At 45.3% G+C, this 23,296-nt stretch overlaps 1 protein-coding gene across 1 annotated transcript in view; it reads left to right on the forward strand.

Moving 5' to 3' along the window:
* The window catches only part of KSR1 (kinase suppressor of ras 1), a 71,990-nt gene that overhangs the window by 25,364 nt on the left and 23,330 nt on the right, over window positions 1-23,296 (forward strand). Inside the window, exons 2-3 of the mRNA XM_086763050.1 lie at window positions 11,402-11,542; window positions 22,558-22,705. Coding sequence (XP_086619176.1) covers window positions 11,402-11,542; window positions 22,558-22,705 — 289 coding nt within the window. The remainder of the gene's footprint in view (window positions 1-11,401; window positions 11,543-22,557; window positions 22,706-23,296) is intronic.

Genomic DNA, 23,296 nt, shown 5'->3' on the forward strand with positions numbered 1-23,296 from the left:
CCATACAATCAAATATACTTGAGAGTTCCTACAGATGTGTGACAATGTTAGTGCAGTCATACAAATGGTGGAGGATATTCTCATTAAAGGCACTTTAAGTTTTGAATTTTACAGAGAGATCCATAAGTCGTATCACAACCCCATCCCTAAATCATGACCTGGTGTTTGCTCCCCAGATTATGAACCTTTTGTAATCTTTCTCTCCTGTCACTTGCTGCTTTCTGGCTGCAGTCGTCGTAAAACCAGCAGGGGATGTGGGGTGGTTGTTTTTGTTATGGGAGGAGAGATACAATGGGTTTGCCAAGACACTGAACAATTCTGGATATAGGGAGAAGCATAGTATTAGTATTGTCTCTGGGCTACGTTCACCTCTGTATAACTTCATGGGTTACAGCAGACGAGTTGGACAAGTAATTGTTTACCTACAATACCTTCAGAGGCCTGTGTTATGTTAGGATCTGAGCACCCTGTAAACTCCTCCCTTTTCCCCAGCTCAGTGAAGTAGGGTAGCACTGTGGACGCCCTGACAAACCGGGAACTGAGCCTTGAAGACCATAAAGATGCAGAACCATCAAAATATGTAAGCTCCTAACTTCGCTATTGAAGTCTGCGGGGGATCTGGCCTGCAGTGCTTTACTTAGGAGCATGCAAGAAATCGGAAGGGGAGAAAGGATCTGAGTCTAGGTTTCTCCAGCTGTTAAGGAAGATTTATTCAGGGCTGATCTTTGCTTGGGGCAGGGAGATGAAAGTCTTTGATTTCTTGAGGCTCTCCAGATTTCTTTCAGCGCTATTATGATGCAGGTCAGTGTCTCAGCCAATGTAGAATCTCTGGAATGGATCTCAGGAGATCCTTTTTGCTGTCATGCCAAAGGTATGAGCAGGCCTGCCTAGTCCCTGTCTGACAGATGCTTGTTAACTTATTGTTAAAGATCTTGGTTGATGGCCAAGGCACTGTTGAACTTGGCTTTGTGAAGCCTTAGCTGTTGAGAACCAGGTTCCAGACTGATGGTGATACTCTTCCAGATGGTCACCCAGTTTGAGCTGGTTGAGATTTGGCTGCATGTGAACAGATACAGGATCAGGGGACCCCGTGGAAGGAATCAAGTGATTGAGAACAGGAGGTGCGCCGTGCTTGGACAGAAGTATTCTTCATAGCAGGGTAAATCCATAAGCCTGCTAAATGGCACATGCACTAATTTAATGAGTGGATGGAAAACCTTAACAGGTCTGTAGGCCAGTTTGGAGTAATGGTATCTTTCAGTATCCGCTTTGTGCAGAAGGAAGTATTAGTCTTCCTGTGCTCCATATGGAAATACAGTTAAGCCTAACAAAGCATGGCTGAGCTAAAGAAGCTAGATGGGTGCTGGAGAGAAGTCTGAGCTGAGAGGAGGCTGAGCTGGAGATCTGATGTGGCAGCAGCAGGGTAAGTACAGTTCTTAGTCTTGCAGAGCACTCAGTCATTCCGTTGCAGTTGCATGTCCTCAGGTTGAAAAGGAAGGGGGAGGGCTTTCATTTTTAGTGCGCAATGGGTGTGAAATCTTTGATATTTAAGCAGAGGACTGTTCCTGCAGCTGCATTAGGCTCGGATGTCTCCTTAGGATGAAATCTTTGAAGAGAATCATGTTATCAGGCACAGGGAACCACTTGATTGTGCAGTTTCATCCTCCCACTCTTAGCTGGGGAGGCCTCAACTGACTATTTACAGCTCTCAGTCACTGGGATTGTGAAAAAGAAAGGAGGGGAGAGAAAAGGGGCGGTATGTGGCCTCCAAGTGACCCAGAAATTATGCTGTCTGCATCATCTGACAAAGCAGAAATAACATACTGTAGTGTTTGGGCAGTGGCTATTGTGTCAGCCTCCGGCGTGACTGAAGGTTCAAAGGAAAATCCATCCATCTGGTGTTCCATCTCTCCCTATCCCTCTACCTCTCTGTGCTTTTATTTACTAATTTATCTTAAGGGGGGGGGGGGCTTCCCTCCCCCAGAGCATACCTTGTCTGTACATTTTTCTGCTGCCTTGTGCTGGGTCCTGTTTTGCAGGGTTTGTTTAGCAATACATTGAGAAACTGTTTCCTTTCCTTTTCTTCTATAAGCAAAACCAAAAGTCCTAAGTCAGCGCAGACAGGTAGGTTCTGCAGAAGCAGCAGGCCGCCAGTTGTTTCTGTGTGGAAGCTGCCGCAAGTAAGGCTGGTGCTGAAACTCCATGCCTAGGCCCTCAGCCGATGTGAGCCAGCACACCTCACTGTGGCGTGGGGGAGCCTGCGGAGTGGTGCCCCCAGAGAGCAGCTGTCGCTCAGAGTGCTCCTTCCCATCCCCGTCATCGTTCTGATTTCCTCTGCTTTTGAGGAGCTCCGAGGCAGCCAGTGCTGCCATGATCTAGTGGTTAGATGAGAGGACTGAAAGTTAGGTCTTTCGTGGCCTGTTTTTAGAACTGCTCCTTGACTTTGTACAAATTATTTTTAATCCTTTTTCCTTTTACTTTCTCTTTTTTAATCAGGTGCTGCTGCATGGGGTCTTCTGAGTATGTTACTGTTCCTGGTTTTGGCATTCGAAGCAGTGGCACCATTCTGCAAGCTGTCTTTTTCAAAGGGCGCTGTGCCTGTGGTCCAGCGATCAGTAACCTGCATACCTCGCGCCTTTGATGGCACTTGTATAATCAATGGAGAGGGGGATAGGAAACAGACCCAGGGAACTGAGGACTCTGGCTACTGTTCAGCAGAGCCAGAGCTCAAAGCCAGGCCTCACATCTCAGACAGGAGTCCTGCCCATTCTGCCATGCTTCCTTGCTGAGTGGGTCAGCTGGGTGCAAGTAAGTGAACATGAATCCCACAGACTGCAATCAGTGTCTGAAATGTGTGTGAGCTCCTTTTCTCAGATACCATCTCAAACAAACAAATGAATCTGCTAGCAGATATTTCTTTGTAATGTTTTATCTGCTAGCTTGGCCGTACTGCTATATGGCTGGTGAAGATGTGTCAAAATATCATCTTTTAGTGGATTCAGCTCTGTTGTTTTTGAGTTAAAAGCCATGTGGATGAGAAACGGAGTGATCTCATTTTTTAGGATACAAATAACTCCTTGAAATGTTTGGTTTTTTTTTTTTTTAATCTTTTCTTCTTATTTTGCATTGTGCATTTTGCTCCTGTGCATCTCTTGTGCTTCCCTTGAAAAAAGCTCATTGAATTCCATGCTGGAGTCAAGGTAACTTTGAAGTCTGTGAGATTGTAAGACTCTCCAGCTGAATCCTGCATCGTCTGAATGTTCCTAGTGAAAGCACAGATGGAAAGGATGAGTTTCTGTGTGGTCGAACGAAATGTTCTGTGAACAGGTTTGGATGAGTTTCACTGCAAAATGAGCATATGTCGTGTTAAAAGGGTACAGACCAACTCTCTCAATTTCACCATGCAGATTTGGTTTTAAACCAGTCAAAACCAGGCCTTTAGTTCTCCCTATACTGGAAAGGGAACAGTCCACATTGTTGTAAGGTATCTTTATAGCTATACGCGCAACAAGCTCGTCCTGAACAGAGGGGAAATGAGAATTTTATGAGACTTCAGTTGCTGCTTGGTGATGCTACGATCAGATGGTGATAACAGTTCAGATAGCCAAGGGGCATTCAGATGAGTCAGCTGCTTGAAGCTTCAGTTCACAGAAGGAACAGCTCAGTGCTGGGTTGTGTGGCATACAGGAGTTGCAAAGACAGTTGATTTGTTGTTAGTTTAAGGGTATTGCAGACCGTTACTTTGAATCAGAACTGTTTAGGATGGTTGACTGAACAGCGAGCCTCGCGGGCACGCATGAAGTAGCTTGTCTTGTGCCTGCAGATCCCTGGCAGAGCTGAGACTAGAAGCTGACTTGTGATCCTCCATCCGTCTGCTCCTGGCTCTGCACAGTCTGCAGGAGAGACCAGGAAAACCTCAGCCCTGTTTCTGTGTAACGTTTCTTTGGCCTTATTCGTGTCTCCTCTGGTCAGGCACTTTGTCCTGGTGTATTTCTTTGGGTCTCCTGTGCCCCCAGGCAAGTGTTCAGGCTCAACAGCACCCTGATGACAAACTGTGATTGCCTTGATTACTGCATACCAGAGATGGTTCTGCTCAGGACACGCTTAGCATTGCTGCGCTTCAGTCCTAACTGGAGAAACCAACTAATGTTTCTATACTTTGGTGTTTGCTGCTTTCCGCCAATTCGCTATTCCTTCCCTGTTACTGTGGTATCCAGGTGACTTCTAGCTCTTTCCAAAACCCACGAAGAAGGTCTGTTCTTAGGGCTGTTCTTATGGCCATTTCAAATCTGAGGCAGAGCAGATAGTGACAACCGTATCTCAGAAGTGTCAAACAGCCGCCCTCATGGCTGGGCTGTACTTAGGAGCGAGCGGCTGCGGGTGCCTTGCACCGGCGCGGTCAGGAGGGTGTTGTTCCGGTGTGCCGGCCATCTGCACACAGGCCTTCTGAGCTCTTGTTCAGATCACAGGTTCTTCCCCCGTTCTCAGCTTTCATACCTCAAAGCGAGCAGCCTTGCGTACAGAATAGCTTGCTGTATAAAAGTGAAATACTAGTTCTTTCCTTTGCGTGGATCAACTCAGTTGCACCTATTTTCTTTTTTAACTTGGATGACTTTGAAAAAAGTGTCCTGAAGTACACTGCATTGCTGGTCGCTGAATGGCTGGTGAGATCTCTATCACTTCCTCACGTGGCTGCTGAGCATGACTTCAGAGACAAATTTGGCCAGTCAGATTCTGACCTTTTTATGTTCTCTTCAGTGCTCAGGTTGCTCAAGCCTTTTTTTTGGTCTGATGTAGTGTTTGTCTATATAATGGCACTGGGGAAAACAGATAAGAGTCATGTAAAGGTGTGAAGTGAATCCACTTTCACTGGATGCCTTAAAATGACTCATCTCACTTTCCCCAGTGTCCCATGCAGATAAACTGAGTTCAGACGTTTTGTCTTCTGTTTCAGGGGGTAGAAATGCAGAGCCTGCCTCGCCGTGTGAGACCCTGGCCCAGGCAGCGCAGTGTCCTGCTGCAGCAGTGGCTTTGTTTGGCGCTGCACAGCGCAGCCTTGCCCTCTGGGTCCTGTTCCTGGCAGGAGGTTAATAGAGGAGTTCCTTCCTGATTAATTCCTGTCTGAAGGAAGATGGATGATTTGCATTTCTCTTAGCCACATGTAAGAGCTGGGTCATATATTGATCTGATCCTTTTAAAACTTCAGCTGCCGGCTGTTAAATTGCAGGGCAGTAAGTGGTTGTAGGCTTGGGAGTATTGGGTTAAGCTCCTGTTTATAATCTTTTCAGGTGCTGCCAGACTCCATGAGATTTCATATCCTGGGACAGGAGAAATATAATTTGCTTTTGAACATGTACTTGATTTGTTGATTAAATAATGACAATTGTTTGTTTGGGGTATTGCAAAAAGCCCTCTTTTAAACATTGCATATGTTTAAAGTCATCAAGAAAAGCTGGAGGCATCAGTGAGCAGAACATCTAAGTTTTGTGAAAATGTGAAAACATGGAAACATGGGATTTGGTTGTGAAATGTATCACTAAATCAAACTTGGTCTCAAACTGTTGATATTCTGGAACAAGATGCCACTTTTCTAAACACGAATGAAACATGATTGACAAGAAGCTGAGGGACAGTTTACCCCTGAATGCAGGAAACCTAATTTCTCTGGTTAGACCATAACTAGTAACATTCTCTGAGAAATTAAGTTGGAATGTGATTTCTGATCAGTTAACCAAAGGTCTGAAATATCTGGGCTACAGTTTGAATACTGAATTCTTCCAACGCATGCTTGTAATATCTCCTCGCTTGCCAAGGACTCCTGAATTTTGCGTCTTGATGTCAGTGAACTAGTTTTACAGATGCCACCACTTTCTTGTGCCACGTCTGCAGAAGAACAACTGAAGAACTTGTATGTGTTTGGGTTTTGTTCATAGTCTTTAAACTCCCAACTGTTGGCTTGAGGTCATGGATAGGGGCAAACTTGTATCTCAGGAGATCTGCCGTTTGCTTTGTACGTATAAACAAAAGAAGTACAAGCTTGGCAGTTTTTTCCTAAACATCTTGAGCTTGATTCTCACTTAGGCTGTAAAGGGATATTCATTTTAAAAGTGCTCTGAGGAAGAGATAAACATGCACCCAGGACCATACCTTGCAACATGCGCAAAGCAAACGAGAACTGAGTGTCCTGGCTATCAGCTGCAGCAGGCAGAGAGGAGCTCTGATGGAGCACAGCCTGCACACAGCCATTTACTCCAGCTGCTCCCTGTCCTGTCTCTGTTCTTGTCCTGTCCTATCTCTGTGGGTTTAAGGCAGTTGGAGCATCACTGCTTCTGTTGTGGGGTTTGCCATTCGTGATGAGTAGGCTGTGCCGTTTGGCAAGCAAGCAGTGAATAGCTTACTATTGACTTTATCTCTCTGTCGAGTTTGTGGTTGGAGACCTGCATGTTGTTTGTGGGTTTTTATGTGCGTCACTGAACCCAGAAGTTTTATTATATTCTCAGAAAAGGGTTTTGCAACAGCTCAGCTATTAAAGCCAAACCATGTAGTTTAGTTAGAAGTCTGGGCAGGAAATAACAAAATGAAATTCATCCTAGGGGAGAAGCGTGGTGCATGCAGGGTGGGAAGAGAATGCAGATACACTATTTATAGGACATGGGGAAAACAAATTTGGACTTGAAGAATAAATGCGAAGGAGTTATCATGGGAAAACGAGACTTGGCGATCTAAGATACTCAGATCTGTGCTGTCAGACTGCTTTTCCATTTTTGAGAATTATATTTTTGTTATATCCCAATGAAGAGCAAAAGTTTGACATTGAAATCTGTGCTGCATAGAGCACCTTCCAGCAGTGTCCTTTTAGGAGTTTGTGCTATGGATGAGACTTGTCAAGTGAAAATATTTGAACCCATATTTTTTTAAGCAGTACAAAATGAGAATGCAAGAACAGTGACTGTTCCTCAAAGCAGCGTGCTCTCCTTGTGATTCTTCAGATGGTAACAGGATAATGTGGGGCCCTACATTTTCTGTATTATTTCCTAATTTGTGATTCTTAGTTTATAAATAGGTGCTAAGTCCTTCTTGCCTTGCACCATGGTTTTAGGAACAGATTCCCACACCTTTTCTTGCCACTGTCAGTGCTTGCAGTCCCCTCCTTCATACTGGCTCATGTGCATATAACTAGTGGCATTTGCATATAACTAGTGTTACATACAGCTAAGCATGGAGCTCTAGCTTTAGAGAGTATGCTGATATCCCATCCTTATTCCAGCAAAATAAACCTTGCCTGATGGGAGGTCCTACACTAAAATAAAAGATTACAATCAGACTGAGGAGCTGAGCTGCTACTTTTACACATAGGCCTGTCACGGCTGACTGTACCAGTTTCAAAATCGCTGTGTGATTCTTTCCAATCTTGTTTCTTTCCATAGGTGCTCAGCAACCTTGAGGTATGCCCAGGAATGGGGAAGGGGTGAGGTGGCCGGGGGGAAGAAGCAGTAGCCTACCACGCCACCCTGGGAGTTCTACATACCGCGGCTTACAGATGCATGGCTGACTTGTTTGCCTGTGGCTGGATTTTGTGGTTGTAGTTTGTGTATCAAAGTGCATATTCTCATTGAACCTTGCTTGGAACCTTGGCCTCCACAAAAAGAGAAAGCTTGGGTGATTTCTGCCTTCCTTCCCCTTTCCATGACATACCGATTGCACTGCTGGGAAGCTATTTATGATTTATGTAAGCTGACTTCTGGCATATTCGGGGCTACTGAGTAGTCCTCAAAGTTCCTGCAACCTCTTCAGTCTGCCTTTTATTAGGGGACCTTCCCCCTCCATTCATACCAGTTCTTCATTGTTCCTGTTGCCTCCATTCCCACTCCCTTCTTTGTTAACCTCACTTCTAGCCCATGGGTTGCCAAGATCCCCTCTTCTTTGAGAGGAAGGGCAAGTATGCTCCCCTCACGTCTCCTGTCAGGGCTTTGACTATCCTGTTCCTGTCGTTACCTGCAGCAAAGTTAGCTCTTTCTCATTCTAATCTCTTTCTCCCGAATGTTTTTTTGAGGGAAGAAGCCAGCATGCAAATACGATACATTTGGAGGCAATAAAAGCAGAACCAAGTATCTTGAGTTGAATGAAACCCTAATGATGAGAATGTACGTCTTTCCTGCTAAAAAAGGACTTTTAGGACAGATAGGCAAAAGTCACAGTCAAGATCCATAGTTCAGTGTTCAATCGAAACTGTGGAACAACTGCTGCAATTGTAGGAGACAGCATTTCCAGCTCCTCCCCATAAGTTAACCCCCGGCTGTGCGCAGACTCATTTGTAAGGGCTAGGTCGCGCTGCGTCTGACGCGGGCCAGCTGGCTCTGCCGGGTCAGAGCGGGTACGATGCAAAGCCAAGCCATGAAGTGGGGAAAAAGTACAGTGAGAAGCAGAAAAAATTTAAACCACGCAATTAGCAGGAAAATACTTGGAACGGCATCTCCAAGCTCGTTTCTGACCTGGCTGTGTGAACAGGAGAGCTGGCTGGATAGCATGTTATGGGAAAATGCGTATGACGGGGAGAAAGCAGGTCATGACTGAGCCAGCCAAGGACATCGTACGTGCCCCTTGCCTGCACTGAGTTAACTCTGAGGGAACAGGGCACGCGTACTCCAGAGCCATCTTAATTTAGGGGTGGGTACGACTGAAGGTGCAACTGTGTAGGAGAGTACAGCTAATAAGAGTACGGGTACAGGCAGAACAAGCTGCCGCAGTGTTGGAAGTCACGCAGTCACGCTAGCATATGGCACTGTGCTGAGGGAGCAAGCTGGCTTGTCTGGAGTTGGCGCAGAGTCCAGGCACAGCCTGGCTGTTGGTGGGGCTCGGGCCTCTGCTGAGCCCCTCGCCAGCGCTTTTGGAGACCAGCTGGCTTTGGCGGAACATGGCTGCCCTGCTCTGCAGCGTGGGGTCTGACTAGAGAAGGCAGACAAGGAGTGGAAAGAAGGAAGTGCTATCATCCCCTTTTTATAAAAAGAGGTACTGAAACTGAGAGTGATTGAGTGGGATTTCCAAGGTAATTTCTTTTAGGCCTTATTTTCCCAAGCCCTGGTAGGAAGTTATGGTTAAAAGGTTCCTCTAGTTTCAGCTGGGTGGTCAGAGTGTAAATGCAAAGGAATGGCTGAGCCTTCTAGGACATGGCAGTCCTTTCATTGCACAACTGCCTCTCCTAAGCGTGGTACTGCATTCATTGCATGAAGAGTTGAAATCACTTGTGTTTGTATTAACCCACTTTTTGACAAATCTCAAACTTCATGATGCTGCTGTCTGAATTCAGAAGTGTGTGGGCAAGGACTAACTCATTATACGCGATAGCTGTGAGGAGTCAGATTGCTCACAAAACAAAACCCTCAGCTAACTTTACAGGAAAGCACATGCTAGAAATGCCTTCTCAAGGGCTGCTGCCTTGCTTTGTTACACAGAACTGGTGCTTCTGCTGCTAGAGTGCAACCAACCTCAAAGAAACATCCAGTGTAGCGTTCGGGTTGGGGGCTGCTGCCGCCCCTTGGCTCCTCCACTGGCTTCAGCTGCAGCTACAGCGTGAGTGACCCACACGCTGCTTCCAGCCACGTGGAAATAGCTTCATTGTGAGGCTGCAGTGTGTGTGCAGCCACAAACATCCAGCTGGATGTGCTGGTCTCCAGCGGTGGGGTCACTTCAGTCAAATGTTGCTGCAATCTGTTGCGGTCCCAAGGATGGCCTTCAGGGCTTTTCCTGCTCTGGAGGTCTGGTCTTTGGCCGCATGGAGAAACTGAGGCCCACAATGGCCTGAGTCCCAAGAAATTGTGACTGTAGCTGGAACCGTGGTCTCATCAGCCATTTTAAAAGAACAGTATTAGCAATGGAGTAACGTAGCAGTGTAGTTCCCCTGTGCAAGTACAGGTCCTCCTGCTCAGCGCTAGTTTCTGGTTGTCTGTGTTTCTCTGCGTCTTCTGTTATTATCCCCTGCAGAGCCTTGCTTATTGGACAGGGTTGTGTGTACGAGCACATAGATCCATCTCATGATTATACACTTGCAGGACTGGGTCACAGGAAACAAGATGAGAGGGAGAAAGAATTTCCCCCTTTCCATAAAACAAATGGGTGCCAAGGAGAATTTGCATTTGTTGTAGGACGGTTACTGTGAACCATAGAATCGTGGAAATAGCAGCTCTCCCAAAAGCAGTGTGCTCCATACAGGGGTCGTTCAGTTGAGATCAAATGCAATATCTGTTTTCCCTGTAATATGTGACATATCCCTTATCTGGGGAAGGAGGAGATAATCTAAATCTCTTTCCCATGTGTAACTGAGGTTGTACACAAAAGTCATGTACAGCATCATTCAGATACATAGACCAAAAATATTTTGAGCAGAAGCTTAAGAGTTGAGATGTTATAGTGGTCAAAGAACCCATGTTTGGTTTTTTTCTTTTTCATTTGTAGTCTGATCTTGTCCCAGATGCTAAAATTTGTTGACTAAGAACATGTTTTCGTTTATAAATCACGGATCAGCTCACTTGCTTTGAGGCATTGTTTGTTAGGAAGGTTTTGAAGCTCAAGTCTGCCCCATGGGAATGTGTGACATAGTGAGAAATCTTTTGAGAATATTTTCTTTTTGATAAGCAAACATAAGGCACAAATAATATTCCTTCTTGCTGTTTTGTTTTTCTGTGTCTGAAGTGAAGGTTTCTGTGTAGTGCGTTTGGCGTGAGATGGTCAGGTGCTAAAAGCTTTGGGATAGAACTTTAGAATAGAAGACATACAATGATCACCTAGTCCAACTGCCTGAATTTTTCTTCTTTTAAGATCATTGTTTTTAATGTTGATTTTGTAATAGAAATGCCCATCAGATAACGAGCCGCAGAGTCTTTGGGTACTCTGGCTGTTCCTGCCTCACTGATCTCCCAGCCCGAATGAAGTCCAGATGTACGAGGATATAATAAACATATGGGAGCAATGGCTGGGAGGGCAGATAGTCCTGCAGGTTAGACTGGCAGCACCCACGGCATCCAGAATGGAGTTGCGTGTACATGTGCAGTGCCTTTAAACTGAATGTAATTAATTTTTTTTTTCCAACGGTTTGGACACCCTTTCCTATTGACACCCAGCCTCTACACAGAACTTTTGTTGATATGAGTTTAGAGAACAGTCCTGCGGGGATGGGCCTTGCAAGGTCCTGCCTTCTGCTGAAGGACAAAGATGCTCGGCGTGAGGGAAGTGCTTCCCTGTATGAATTTCCCCGAGTGCTTGTAAGAGTATGTCATTTTTACATCCTGCAAGAGCCCCACTCACAAACCAGCATCCCCTTTGGCTAGGTACTGTACAAACATTGCCCAGGAAGATGACAGCATATCCCAAGGAACTTAACTGTTTACTTTCTGGATCCCAACAGGTGAAACTGATTGACTACATCCACAGACAACGGCAGTATAAGCTGAGTGTGCCCCTGAATGACAGGACAGCAGAGCTCAACAGCTACCCAAGATTCAATGACTGGTTAGACATTGTCAATGTGAGGAAAGAAGTTGTACAGGTAAGGGGAAGACGACCCTCAGCACAGAACCTTCCCGCCCTTTCAAGACATTCCCAGCTGCCTGCTGGGTTTCAGTTAGTTTCCTGAACTTACTTTGAGGCGAGGTGGGAGTATGTGGGTACACAGAGGGACCTTTGGTGGAAAGGGTGCTTCCTCTCTCCCAGAAGCAGTGATCACTCAACGGGAGTGCTGAAATACTCCCTTCCCTTTGTTCTCCTACCTTCTCATAATAGCATTTGACGCAACACCTCGCACCTATTGCTCAGTATCAGACACAGGTCCTGCATTACCAGGACCTCCTCTCCTTCTGCCTGCGAGGGCTGAGAATGACACTGTAACTTAACCACTTATTAACTTTTAGGTAATAATAATACTAGACCATACTATATTCTGTTTGCAATACTAGCCAAAAAAGCACCACGAGTTACAATTTTGTGCACTGATACATCCCGCAAATGGACAAAAATGTTGAGTTGTTACAGCCTAGAGTTTTCTTATTTCTAAAAGCGTACATGCCACAATTATAAATTAGTGAAGATCCAAAAATAGCCAGTAGCACTGTGTCCCTCTAAACTTAGACTAGCAAAAGGGGTCAGAGTTTAAAAGTTTGTCCCAGACTGATGGTTTTGAAACTGCATAGCCTCACACAGCACTCAGACTACAAAACCAAGTGGACTGCAACCCAGTAACGGGCAGGTGGATTTTCATCTGGATTTTGACTGGGTGGGAGTCTCTGCTCAGAAACAAAACAGGTTTTTTTTCATTTTATACACACGGGCACACGCACACACACACATAAAGTTTCTGCTTCAAACTGGTCCCAAAGAGCATTGCGTTAGTGTAAAAGAGTGGAATGAATAAGTCCCCTGTGGTTGGTCTCTGTGGTGGCTGGCATAAGCTGCTCATGCTCGCAGACCATGGCCGCTCCTGATCTTTACAGTTTAATTCTTAACATGCGAATCACTGGATGCCTCTTTACTGCACAGAATAATCTGACACTTCTGCTGGAATCGGAAATGACCAGATAAGCTAAGGCCCCCAGCTCCTGTCTCAGAATTTTTTTTTTAGAAGAAGAAGAAGAGCCAGAAATCCCGGCTGCTTTTAGGTGGTTACTAGAACTCCAGAAGTGCAAGGCACTGACATGAGATTATTCCCTTGGGTTTGGTCTGAGCATGGCTTCCCCATGCTGTTCTGTACTGAGGACAAGACAGTTCAGTGTAACATTAATGGTGGTATAATTAGAGCTCAGTCCACTGATGGCTAAACAAAGCAGAAAAGGCTTTTTCCATTCTTTTTCCCATTTTTGGCTCTGCAGGCCAGATCACAGTGTTCTCACTCAGTTTCCTTTGATCCTTACACAAGCAAAATTTTTCTTTGACTTCAGTAGGGATCTGCCTGAGTGGAAAATGCAGCAAATTTTCATGGAAGTTATTCCAACTTGGTCCTGATGTAACTGAGGAGGCCCTGGTAAAATAGGATGAATTCAGAACCGAGTTGTTCCTTTTATTTACTCCTATTTATTTTGAATATGATGCTGCATATTGCCTTCCAGGCCAGCAAGGTTTTGGGTAGCACAGCTAAAGGTACAGCAGTGACAGAGGGTGAACAGAAAAGCAGCCTGTTGCTGTGGCCAAACTGCCATGCTCACAACTATTGTTGGTTTCTAAGGTTACTGGAATTGCCTGAGCCTAAAAGAATGTCTTTGTAGCTCTTTTTGAAATCCTTTGTGATGCCTGCAGAACGGGGGGGGGGGGGGGGGGGGGGGGGAAGGGAAGAGGTGAAGAGGAGGGGAGGAGGAAGGGGGAGGGAGGTGGACAGTTCAAATCTGCCACATCCTGCTAATTCAGGGAGCAAACATCGTTGAGACTGGCATTCTGTTTGCGTGGTCACTAAAAAGGGCGAACAAGTCCAGTTCTGATCTAAAGCAGGAAGAGAACATATTCCAACTGCTTATTATTTTTATTCGTGTTTTCTTGGTACCCTTTCCCAGGCAGTGACCAGTGTAATGAACTGTGTTCCTTCTCTTCTCTGGGGCAGAAATACAAGAGGTGTACATTTCAATTCTTCTGTGATTCCAAATGTATGGTTATTTTTTAAAAGCTCTCCATCCATTTCATGAAGCTGCAGACAGCTTCTGTAGCATTTACATTAGCTGAACAGAACTGCAACACCTATTGGGTCATTAAAATTATTTTTGAGTAGACATGCTGTGACAGGCTGTGATCTGGGGGAAATGGAAATAGCTGGGCTAATAAACCAATTGCTCTGCTCTTGTAGTTTGTTTGGGTTGGTGTTGGCTTTTTTTGGTCATGTTATTTCACTGCTTAGAAAATAGCAGTGCAGCCACTGTTGGTGTTTGTGGCGTGGACGTCAGCAGACAGTGCAGGGGAGATGTCTGTGATGAGCTGTCTTTCAGAAATGTTACAGGTATCACGGGACCATTCCTGCTGTTGTTTTAATTTTGTACAGCCTGTGAACGACAATTCAGCTGAACAGTTTCAAAATGGAAATCACTGCAGAAGGAGCTTTAATAGGTTAGTTATTAAGAAATATATAATGTTTTCCCTTAGCTTTATGCACGCTACTTGTGACATGACTGGGGAGAGGGGTGGTTAGAGAGCCTTTAAAGAGAAGGCTGAACAGGGCAGACAATGAAAATGGGGACACTTGAGTCCTGTACCTGGTTCTGTGGCTGATGTACAAGATACAGTGGGAAATGAGTTCCCGTAATTAAGATACTATTAGCTCACTGTAAAACTGAAATAATCATGCTGGGTTTCCCACTTAATGCTTTCACAAAGTGCTACAGAGAGAAAGAAAATCCCACAAACATTGTGATAGTGTATTCATGTAGGCAGATAGCCCTCTCTTCTTGAGACTTTAGGCTCAAACCAGTTGGAGAAGCAGCCAGGTTCTTGTAGAGTCTCGGAGAACAGCTGCAGCACAGCCCTTCCCCGGCCACCTCGCAGGTCTGAACAGAAAGAGCAGGTACAGTGCAGGAGATGCATGCAAGTGAAGGGCTTCCTGTGGCCCACTCTCGTTTGTGGTTTTTTGCTTTTCTAAATGGTTCTGATTCCCTTTGCCTTTCTGGTGTTGCTGGAGGGAGTATTTAAAAAATGTGCTAATCTGTGACATAACACCTTTGAAAACCAGCCTAACTGCAAGCAGTTTTTTAGCTCACAATTAGAGAAACAATGCTCTTTCTCTCTCGCTCTCTCCCCTTCCCCTCTCCCCCCGAGTCCTCTCCCAAATAAAGCTGCCCTACAGGGAAGCACAGAAGCTCCTGGGCTCTCCTGTCAGAAATAGAGCACTGGCTCTGATTTAGAATATCTGCTGACTCCTCTAGTCCGGAGTGAAGACTATTTTTGCTCAGTGACTTGCTCTAGACATTGTGAAGCTTGAAAGCTCTTGCTGTTATAATTGCTGTCTTGTTGTCAGGCTCCTTTCTTTCTTTGAAAACCTATATTTAAAACCAGAATAATGACTGCTTGTAAAATCCTTTAGTTCTGAAAGAGATTATAGTAATAACAATGCACTGCTTATGGCGTTGGGCAACAGCTACAACTCCCGCGAACGTGGATAACAGTCAGCTGGTCATGCTGCGGAGAGTGAAAGGGCTGTTCTGTGCGGACCTAGCGGACTCGGAGGTAGGTGGAGAATACAAGCTTTGAGTTTGTGATCCTGTTTGCTCGCTGTGAATGCAGTTCTGAGGGGTAAGAAAGCTTTGAACCCCTACCCCAACTTATGCTATTTCTGTTTCTTTGTTGTTGTTCCTCTAATCAGTTGCCAGACAGATTTTTATCATAGAAAACTGTGGCTAGCGTGGAGCAGGCTCTGCTTTGGGGCTGGGCTAGTATTGTTCTGTACCTTTTAAGTATTTTTCTAGGAAATGCCAGAATCCTTGTTCTTGGCTAGAAGTCCCAGAGATTGATTAGCACTGTGTACATGTAGTTTAATACCGTAAATGATGCATAAATGGTTAAATATGGTGGACTGAAACTGGGAAAAGAGATACTTGAACTGAGAACTAGAAAAGGCAGGACAAGGAACCATACAGACAGAAGATATTTAAGCTATGTATTGTCTCTAGTAGGTAAAAGTTGCTCCAAAATGGGCCTAGAAAAATATACTGATCTGGATTGTCCTGCTCCCCTTGAGAGCTGGAGTCAAGAACTGAGGGAGGAGTGGGAGGGAAAGAGAATGTGGCTGATGAAAGAAGTCTCTTGCAGAGCTCCTTACTAGGTACTGGGCTTGGGGCATGTCTACTGGAAAAAAAAAAAGGTATTAAAAAAATCTCGATTGGCTTATTTTCTTTAGCACAGAAAAAATTCCTATCTGTCTTTACTGTTGTTCTTCCCAGAAACGTCACTATTATGTTTGTTCCCACATATAACTTGTCACTATCTTAAAAAGTAACTTAAGAACGTAGTCATCTCCTTATCATCTTCTGAAACATGTCTGAACCGGCCCTGCTCGCCATGTAGCAGGGGTTCCAGTCAATCAAGTTTGGAAAGCTGTTTTTAGAGTAGATAAGTGTCGTGCACAGGGAGGGGCAAATCCTGCCCTAGTGATTGCTGGCTGTAAGCAGAACTTTGCCACCAGGGAGACCACGCAGGAGAAGATGAAACACTACTGTGGTTGGGTCTGGTTTACGGCTGTTGCATTTGGGGAATGTATTTGACTCCCAATGTATAGATTTTTTTCATAATACCTCATTTTTGCTTATGAAATTTGTCTCGTTCCCCATTTAGCAGTTATGCTAAAGACCTACTTTCTTGTAAGTCAAGAGTGGTTCCTGAGCAAGCCAGGGGTAGCACTTGGCACACAGGGAGCAGAGCAGGAAAGGTTTGTGCCTTGTGTAGGAATTGTCTGTTAAGAGTCTCCTGCTGCCCTTGTGAAAATCTGCAGAGGATGAGGCATCAGCATAGGGTTGATGCTGTGAGACCATGGCAGATGGTTCTGCTTGCTTGGGCTGTGATCTAGCTTGTAGCAGATTGTAGCTGATCAGCTGTTGGAGAAAAAGTGTGGGGCTTCTGTGTGTGCATCCTTACTTTGGTTGGGGGAATAGAAGCAGCAGATCGACCTAAGCCTATCAGGTTTCCACAGCTGTATCCTCTCAGCTTTTTCTGTCAGCATATCTACATGAGCAGGCTGTGAAGACTTTGGCCATTTGCTGGGGATTTCCATGGGTCTGGCAGCAGAAACTCTGACTGGACTGGTAGATAGCAGAGATCCTGAATGTGCTAATTGTGTCTATGCAAATGAACTCTGTCCTGCAGGCTTCCTGGACCTAAAACTCCATCACTATGTTCCAGCTGAATGCCCCTCCCCAGTGTAAACAGCTCTTGGAAAATATTCCCCTGCCGAGGGGTCCAGGTGCCCCTTGCACAGCCTTGTTCGCTGTGAATTTTTCATGGCTTGAGGTCAGCACGAGGCTCACGCTGCTCCTCGGAATCTGCAGTGAAACACTGCAACTGCTACATTTGTCTTCCCCCAGAAAATTAGTAAGTGACAGCATTATCCTGTCCACAAAGAGCAAACTGAGTGGGAATGCCCTCAGACTGTCAGCTCCTTTCCACCCCACCTGTTGTGTGAGAGGTGAAACGGTGAAGAGGGAGATGTTATGTGAAACCATAGCCTGTGCATGCTCACTGATTAGCACAAGCTAGACATTTCATGCGAGAGGCTTTCCAGAATGCCCATAAAATCACCAGAAACTTAATAATACAACAATTTTTCAGTACCTTCTCAGTGGACACCAGAAAACTAGAGCAAAATAACAACTAGGAGGCACAAGATGTTCTTAAGAGCATCCTTACATGCTTTGCTTAGAGCTATCAGTGGGAATTTAAGCACCTTATGTAATGGGCTTTCTCTTCCAGCATCTGCTGCTTTCCGGGAAGGTGATTGGTGAGGGAATGTATTGATTTAAGAGGAGGCATTTGGGGCCTTGACAACTGTCTGGCTTTATAGGAAGAGCCACGTCTACTGGGTCGGGGCGCAGGTCAGACTGATTTTGCAGAGTGCTAGCAGCAGCATGAGCTCCCTAGGCTTGTCAGCAGGGAGGAATCATTACCAAAAATAACCCACCCGCTGTGTTAGATACCAGTATTTTTGCCATGTTTCAGGGATTTAAGTTGGACACTAGACAAGATTAAAGACCTTATTACACTATTGTGAACTCTTCACCCTAACTAATTGAGACTAACCTTTGGATGGCTTCTGGGATGCACTGTGGTTTGCTTTTTTCTCTTTTAAACATGCGTACCATGCAGTGCACAGTCTGTATGGCTGATGAGCAGGAGGGGTTTGTAGAAAAGTCCTTGTATCTGTTGTGGAGAGGATTAATTTCCTGATTTGGCCTTTTTAGCATCACTTCTGCTGAACAATGTGTGGTCAGTAAGGATTTAGATTTTGCTAGCAGTTCTGAGGTGCTGAAAGATTGAAAGCAGGTTCTGCTTCCTTCTGCTCTTTCTTTTTCCCCTGTCATTCTGTAGGTGTGCCCAGGGAGATGGTGCTTAGCTTGCTCCTAATGCAAGCCTGTAAGCTGCATTTTTTAAAAGCCACAGCAGCCATGAAGAAGCAGGTAGAGTGACGTCTGTTGAACTCACATTTCTTACCCTCAGTGCTGGATATTGGGAGTAACCCATATGCAAAGCCCAGAATTGCTCTTGCACTGAGGGGGCTGGAGCCCACCCCATGCCCCTCTGAGACGGACACTGTCAGGGTGTTTCGCAGGGAACATCCTTTCCCCCAGCTCAACAACTGAGCCAGAGCATCAGCAGCAACGGAACCAGTTTTAAGAGCCATCTTGAACTGGTGACCCTCATCGTTATCACATTGACTGGGGGGCTGACACCGAGCTGAATCATACCAGGCCAGTCTTTCAGGGATCAGGGTGACCAGTGTTATGTTAAGCCATCACATATGTGCAGCACATGAGTGGCTGTTTAAAGAAAGCCTCTTACTTCCCCTCCCTCCTCCCCTATTAAGGCTTATTTCTTTTGTCGCGTGTCATGGGGGCTGGCAGCAGGTTCAGAGAGTCTGAGCTCTCCCAGCTCAAGGTCGTTGGGATTGTTTAAATATAATCTCCTTTTCTGTACTTACACTTTCCTACAACTTGCTGTTCTGTCCTTCTAAAATTAAACTATTGAGCAAAAGAGTAGATTGGACTTTACATGCAGGCCCAGGAAGGGGACAAGCATGTCAGGGTGCGTGTCTGTGGGAGGTCACGCTAGGGATGCAGAGCAGAGTTCGCAGTGAAGAGCTGGGGCTGCCCTTTGCTGCACGGTTCTGCCTCTGTGAACCATTACAGCTTTTCATGGCGGGCCACACATGGAGCTGTAGAGCACAGACCTACTGAAGGAAGTGAAACCAGTCAGCTTAAGGGTGATCAAGCCCTCCATAGTGATTGTGTCCTGCAAATGAGTGAGATGAAGGAAAGAATGCCCTAACACTTCTAAAAAGACTCTTTGGAATGTTTTGTAATTCTAAAAAAATTATGCTCTCCTCTGCAACCAGGAAGGTTTGAAAATTAAAAGTAAAAGCTGGGGATTCCTGGTTGCAGGGGTTTGATCTTTAAAAAAGAGAAGCTCTGAACACCATCAGACTTGCAAGAACAGGCAATCCAGGAGATGACAGCTAAGTTCTCTGTGCCAGTGAACGTCTGGTTGTGCTCCCCTCTGAGGATGAGAGAAGGGCCCGTGAGGCTCAGCACCGCTGTGCAGGACTCAAGCCCGCTCTGGGAGTACTGCAGCACCCCTTCCCTGCCATCCGCGGGCATCTGCACTGGTTGTGAGCTCAACAACTTTGTGCTTGTGTGAGTTATGCCTTTGGAGTGTGCTGTTAAAACCAGGAGCTGAGCCCAAGTGCCATTCCACATACCTCTTACAGTAGGAAATGGGAATTCCCCAGTTAAGCCTTGTCTATACTAGCACAACGAGGAGAGCTAATTTGGGGTAAGTTAAAATAGTCAATTCCGCCTTACTGATACAGATTGAAGCACGCACTCAGTGTGTATACTCAGTTTTTTAAGTCCAAAGGTCTAATAACCCATTTCTTACTCCACTGAGGGCTAACTGTATGGGTACAAGGCTCCTGTCAAAGGTGCGGTGGCGTTTGCCCTGGGTAACTGCTGTACTTCGCCCTCCTTGTGAAAGGAGAACAGACAGAAGAGAACCCAACTGCATCCTGGCTGCTTGGGTCGGCACAGGCTTGCAGACCAGACTTGATTTCCTCTTTTTTTTCCTAGCCTCTGTGTTTTGGATGTTTTTAAATTATTTTATTGGGATTTGCTTTACTGACCGTCCTGTGATCTCTGAACTGGGCAGGGACTACCTTTTTCAGTATCTGACGCCACACGTGCTTTTCTGAAGCAGTGTGGCTCTTGCTCCAAGCCTTGATACCCGCTGTGCCATCACTGCCCTGAGCTGCACTGCAGATCAGCGGTGTTCGTCCATTCCGGGTCCTTCTGCAGAGCAGCCACTGGGGAAACCAGATCCCCAGCAGTGCTGCGACCAGTCCTGTCCCAGCTGGCCCTGCGTTCCAGCTGCCGGCACTGGCCATTTAAAGCCTGGGCTACGGAACTTGCCGTGGTGCAAAAGCTTTGCTTTCCCGAGGAAATCTTAGTCTCTTCCACTTTACTGATTGACTTGCTAATAGCTCTAATAAGTTACCGGTTACTTTTGTGTCGTGCGAAGGATCGGGAAATGAGGGGATACTGGGTAATGTGACCTGGTAGCTTATACTGGGATCTGGAATGACGCTGCTGCTTTAAACAGTGGCTGTGTAATCTGGGTTGTTTTCTTACTGGGGAGTGGTGGGGGTAAGGAAATGCTTCAAGATAATTCAAGAATGACATCGCTGTAATCCCACTCACTCTGACACCACGTAAAAGCATGAAATGGGATAAATGTTTTTGTAAGAGAGACTGGCTTTCCCTTATGCTTCGTGGGGAAGCATTACCTTCCACGCGTCAGAGCACGGGGGCACCCACGGTGGCGTAGAACACGTCTTCCCACACTGCGCTCCCACTCCATGGCTGCCCGTCCTCGCTGCCCCTTTTAGAGCTGCTTGTGTCGTGTGAGGCTGGCGTCCTGCGCTGCAGAACCACCCTTGTGATATCGTGAACAAAGATGCTTCTGTGGACTGCCCGTCTATGTGCGGGGGGAGGAATTCGGGGGTGCTGGGGAAATAACTAACTGTAAGAAAGACTTGGTTTAATTCTGTTGTTACCAGCCCAGTTTGGCTGGGGCTCTGTGTGAGCAAACCTGTGCTGGCTCCGTGCTGGAGTATTTGAGTTGTGGAAACCCACCCCAGTTTCAGCTCAGATGACCTGAACCTCTGGGGTTTTTTGTCCTTTGGAGTGTAATATCAGGTTGGTAATACCAGGAGAGCAGATTTTGCACTGCATTTTCACTGGAGTCTTTGTGCTTCCTGCATTCTATCCCTGTGGAAGTCCTTCAGGAACAAGCAAGGGCAGTCTTACTCCTGCATCTTGCTGGTGCAAGTATGCAGAAAAGTGATTAATAACACCCAGTGTCAGGTGGGATATCTGTGCTTTTGTTATTCTGCTAATATTAAACATAGAAGAACAAGAAAATTTACCCAAACTTCATTGAACTCTGTCCCTGCTATGGACCCGCTTTGTGCTTACTGCTCATTTAAATTCTTGGCCTCTCCTTGAGTCAGCTGCGTTTGGTGTTTCATCCAGTTCAGGGCATGTGACAGAAGATGCAGGATGCATTTCTTAGACTTCTGCCCTTTCTTAATTTATTATTTTTCTTTGCTCCATGCAGCAGTTACTAAAAATGGAAACTGTGCGATTACTCTTTGTGTTACCACCTACAAAGCTCCAAAGACTGGGGCTGTTTCTAGCTTTGTCAAAGTTAAGTTGTGCGTCAAAGGCCCAAGTCTGGATTAAGAAAGATGTGATTGTTAAAGGACATACAACAACATTCAAACTTGATTTATAGTCAGAAGTGGAGTTTAAGAGTCTAGAGGATTTCAAGCTGTTTGTTTCCAAACAGTGAGGCACACTTTTGAGTTTCCCCTTCAAATAAAGGTTGAAAGCCTTTAATATAACATTCCAGCCGTTGAAACTTTAGGAAAGAGGCCAAATATTGTGAAAATTGTGATCTCATTGTGAGAGTAGGCAGCAGTGAGGTTTGTTTAGGCAAAACTTTCAGGGAAATTCCTGGGTATCTGGGCTAAATATCCTGGTTTTGTTTATTAACCACAATTGCTGCAGAGTTACACTGGAAACATTTGAATGGGGGAGGAGAGAGGCGACACAGCTCAGTTTTGTGTCAGGAAATAACAGATCATTTTGTGCCTTCCAGTCTCTGGTATCTTTTGTGTCTGATCTAAACCGTAGCACTCTGGGGGCTCTGGTGTATTAAGAGGTACAAGGAGTTCTGCACAAATATATCTCCAAGCAAGATATGGGTAAGGCTGGATCTCTAATGAAGGAAAAGCTGCTGGAGGAGGAGCTCACTATCTCTTTGTCAAAACATGTATTTTTGTTTAACAAAAGAAGCAATTTTGCTCACTATTTACTTTTCACTTCCCTACTGAAAAGCCAAACATCTTTATCTGACATTTTTTCAGGTTTTAGGCCTATTTTGTTTCAGACTGCTATTTCTAATGAAAAATACTGAGTGAAAATTTCCCACAAGGGCAGTAGAGTATTTCAGTCACCTCTAATCCTAACTTAAATACCAGAGGACGACCATGACATCCTAGTGATACAGAACACACTTCAGCAGACACCTGGTCTCGCATGATGTAGGGAGGACAGCGAGCAGCTGTTGGGCACTGCTGAGATCTTTACTCATTACTGTGTGATCATTACTGACCCAGTGATCCTTAAGAGAGTTGCACTACCAAACTGAGTAAATCATGAGTCAGACCAGGCAGTGAGAGAGTGGCACTATTTAAAGGACATCAAAATAACAAATGACAGTCTTATCTATATATGTATATTAAAAAAAAGGTATAATCTTGTTTTTCTGCAGAGAATACCAGAGGAGCTGACCTTAGATGCCTTACTAGAAATGAATGAGTCAAAGGTGAAAGAAACAATGAAGAGATGTGGTGCCAGAGATGATGAGTGCTCCAGACTCAATGGGGCACTGAGCTGCTTACGGAAGGTGACTGAATCAGGTACAGACTGCCTTGTTGTTCTACGGAATTAGTTTCTTGGCAACCCGGCCCCCGTCCTGCTTCCTTTCATATGAGACAACCTGCAAAAACCTCTAGAGAATGTCTTTGGGTATATTCTGTAACCGGTATCAGGTTCTGGCTCTTGGATGTACATGAAGTTGCAGTGATCAAACACATCTAGAGCTGTGGTCTGGATTTGGTTTTGACAGCGTACCAAATAAATAAATAAATGGAAATAAATGTATGTAGAAATATCCTCTCCTACTCAGTAGACTATACCTTAATTCCCTCTCTGTTGAGAGTTGTGTCTAATGCTCCAGTTAATCCTCTGTCACTCAGTACACCTATCCTTGACCTTACGAATACAACCAGATTTCTTGTAGGTAATCCCCTTCCCAAATATTGCCAGCTCAGAGAGAAAGTTTAATTCTGTTTGGCATTACATTGCTCAGAAGCCTGAGTAGTGTTCAGCTCAATGCTTTGGAAGAGAGAAACACTGCTCTGACAACCCTTTACCACTGCGTAGCTTGTAGTCTGTCAGTTGATTCACTTCTTTTTAAAACCGCTTGCCTCCTGCCATTTTTCTTTGAC

Source organism: Chlamydotis macqueenii, chromosome 19 (assembly GCF_036417535.1).
Source record: "Chlamydotis macqueenii isolate bChlMac1 chromosome 19, bChlMac1.mat, whole genome shotgun sequence".
In the NCBI taxonomy this organism is placed as follows: domain Eukaryota; kingdom Metazoa; phylum Chordata; class Aves; order Otidiformes; family Otididae; genus Chlamydotis; species Chlamydotis macqueenii.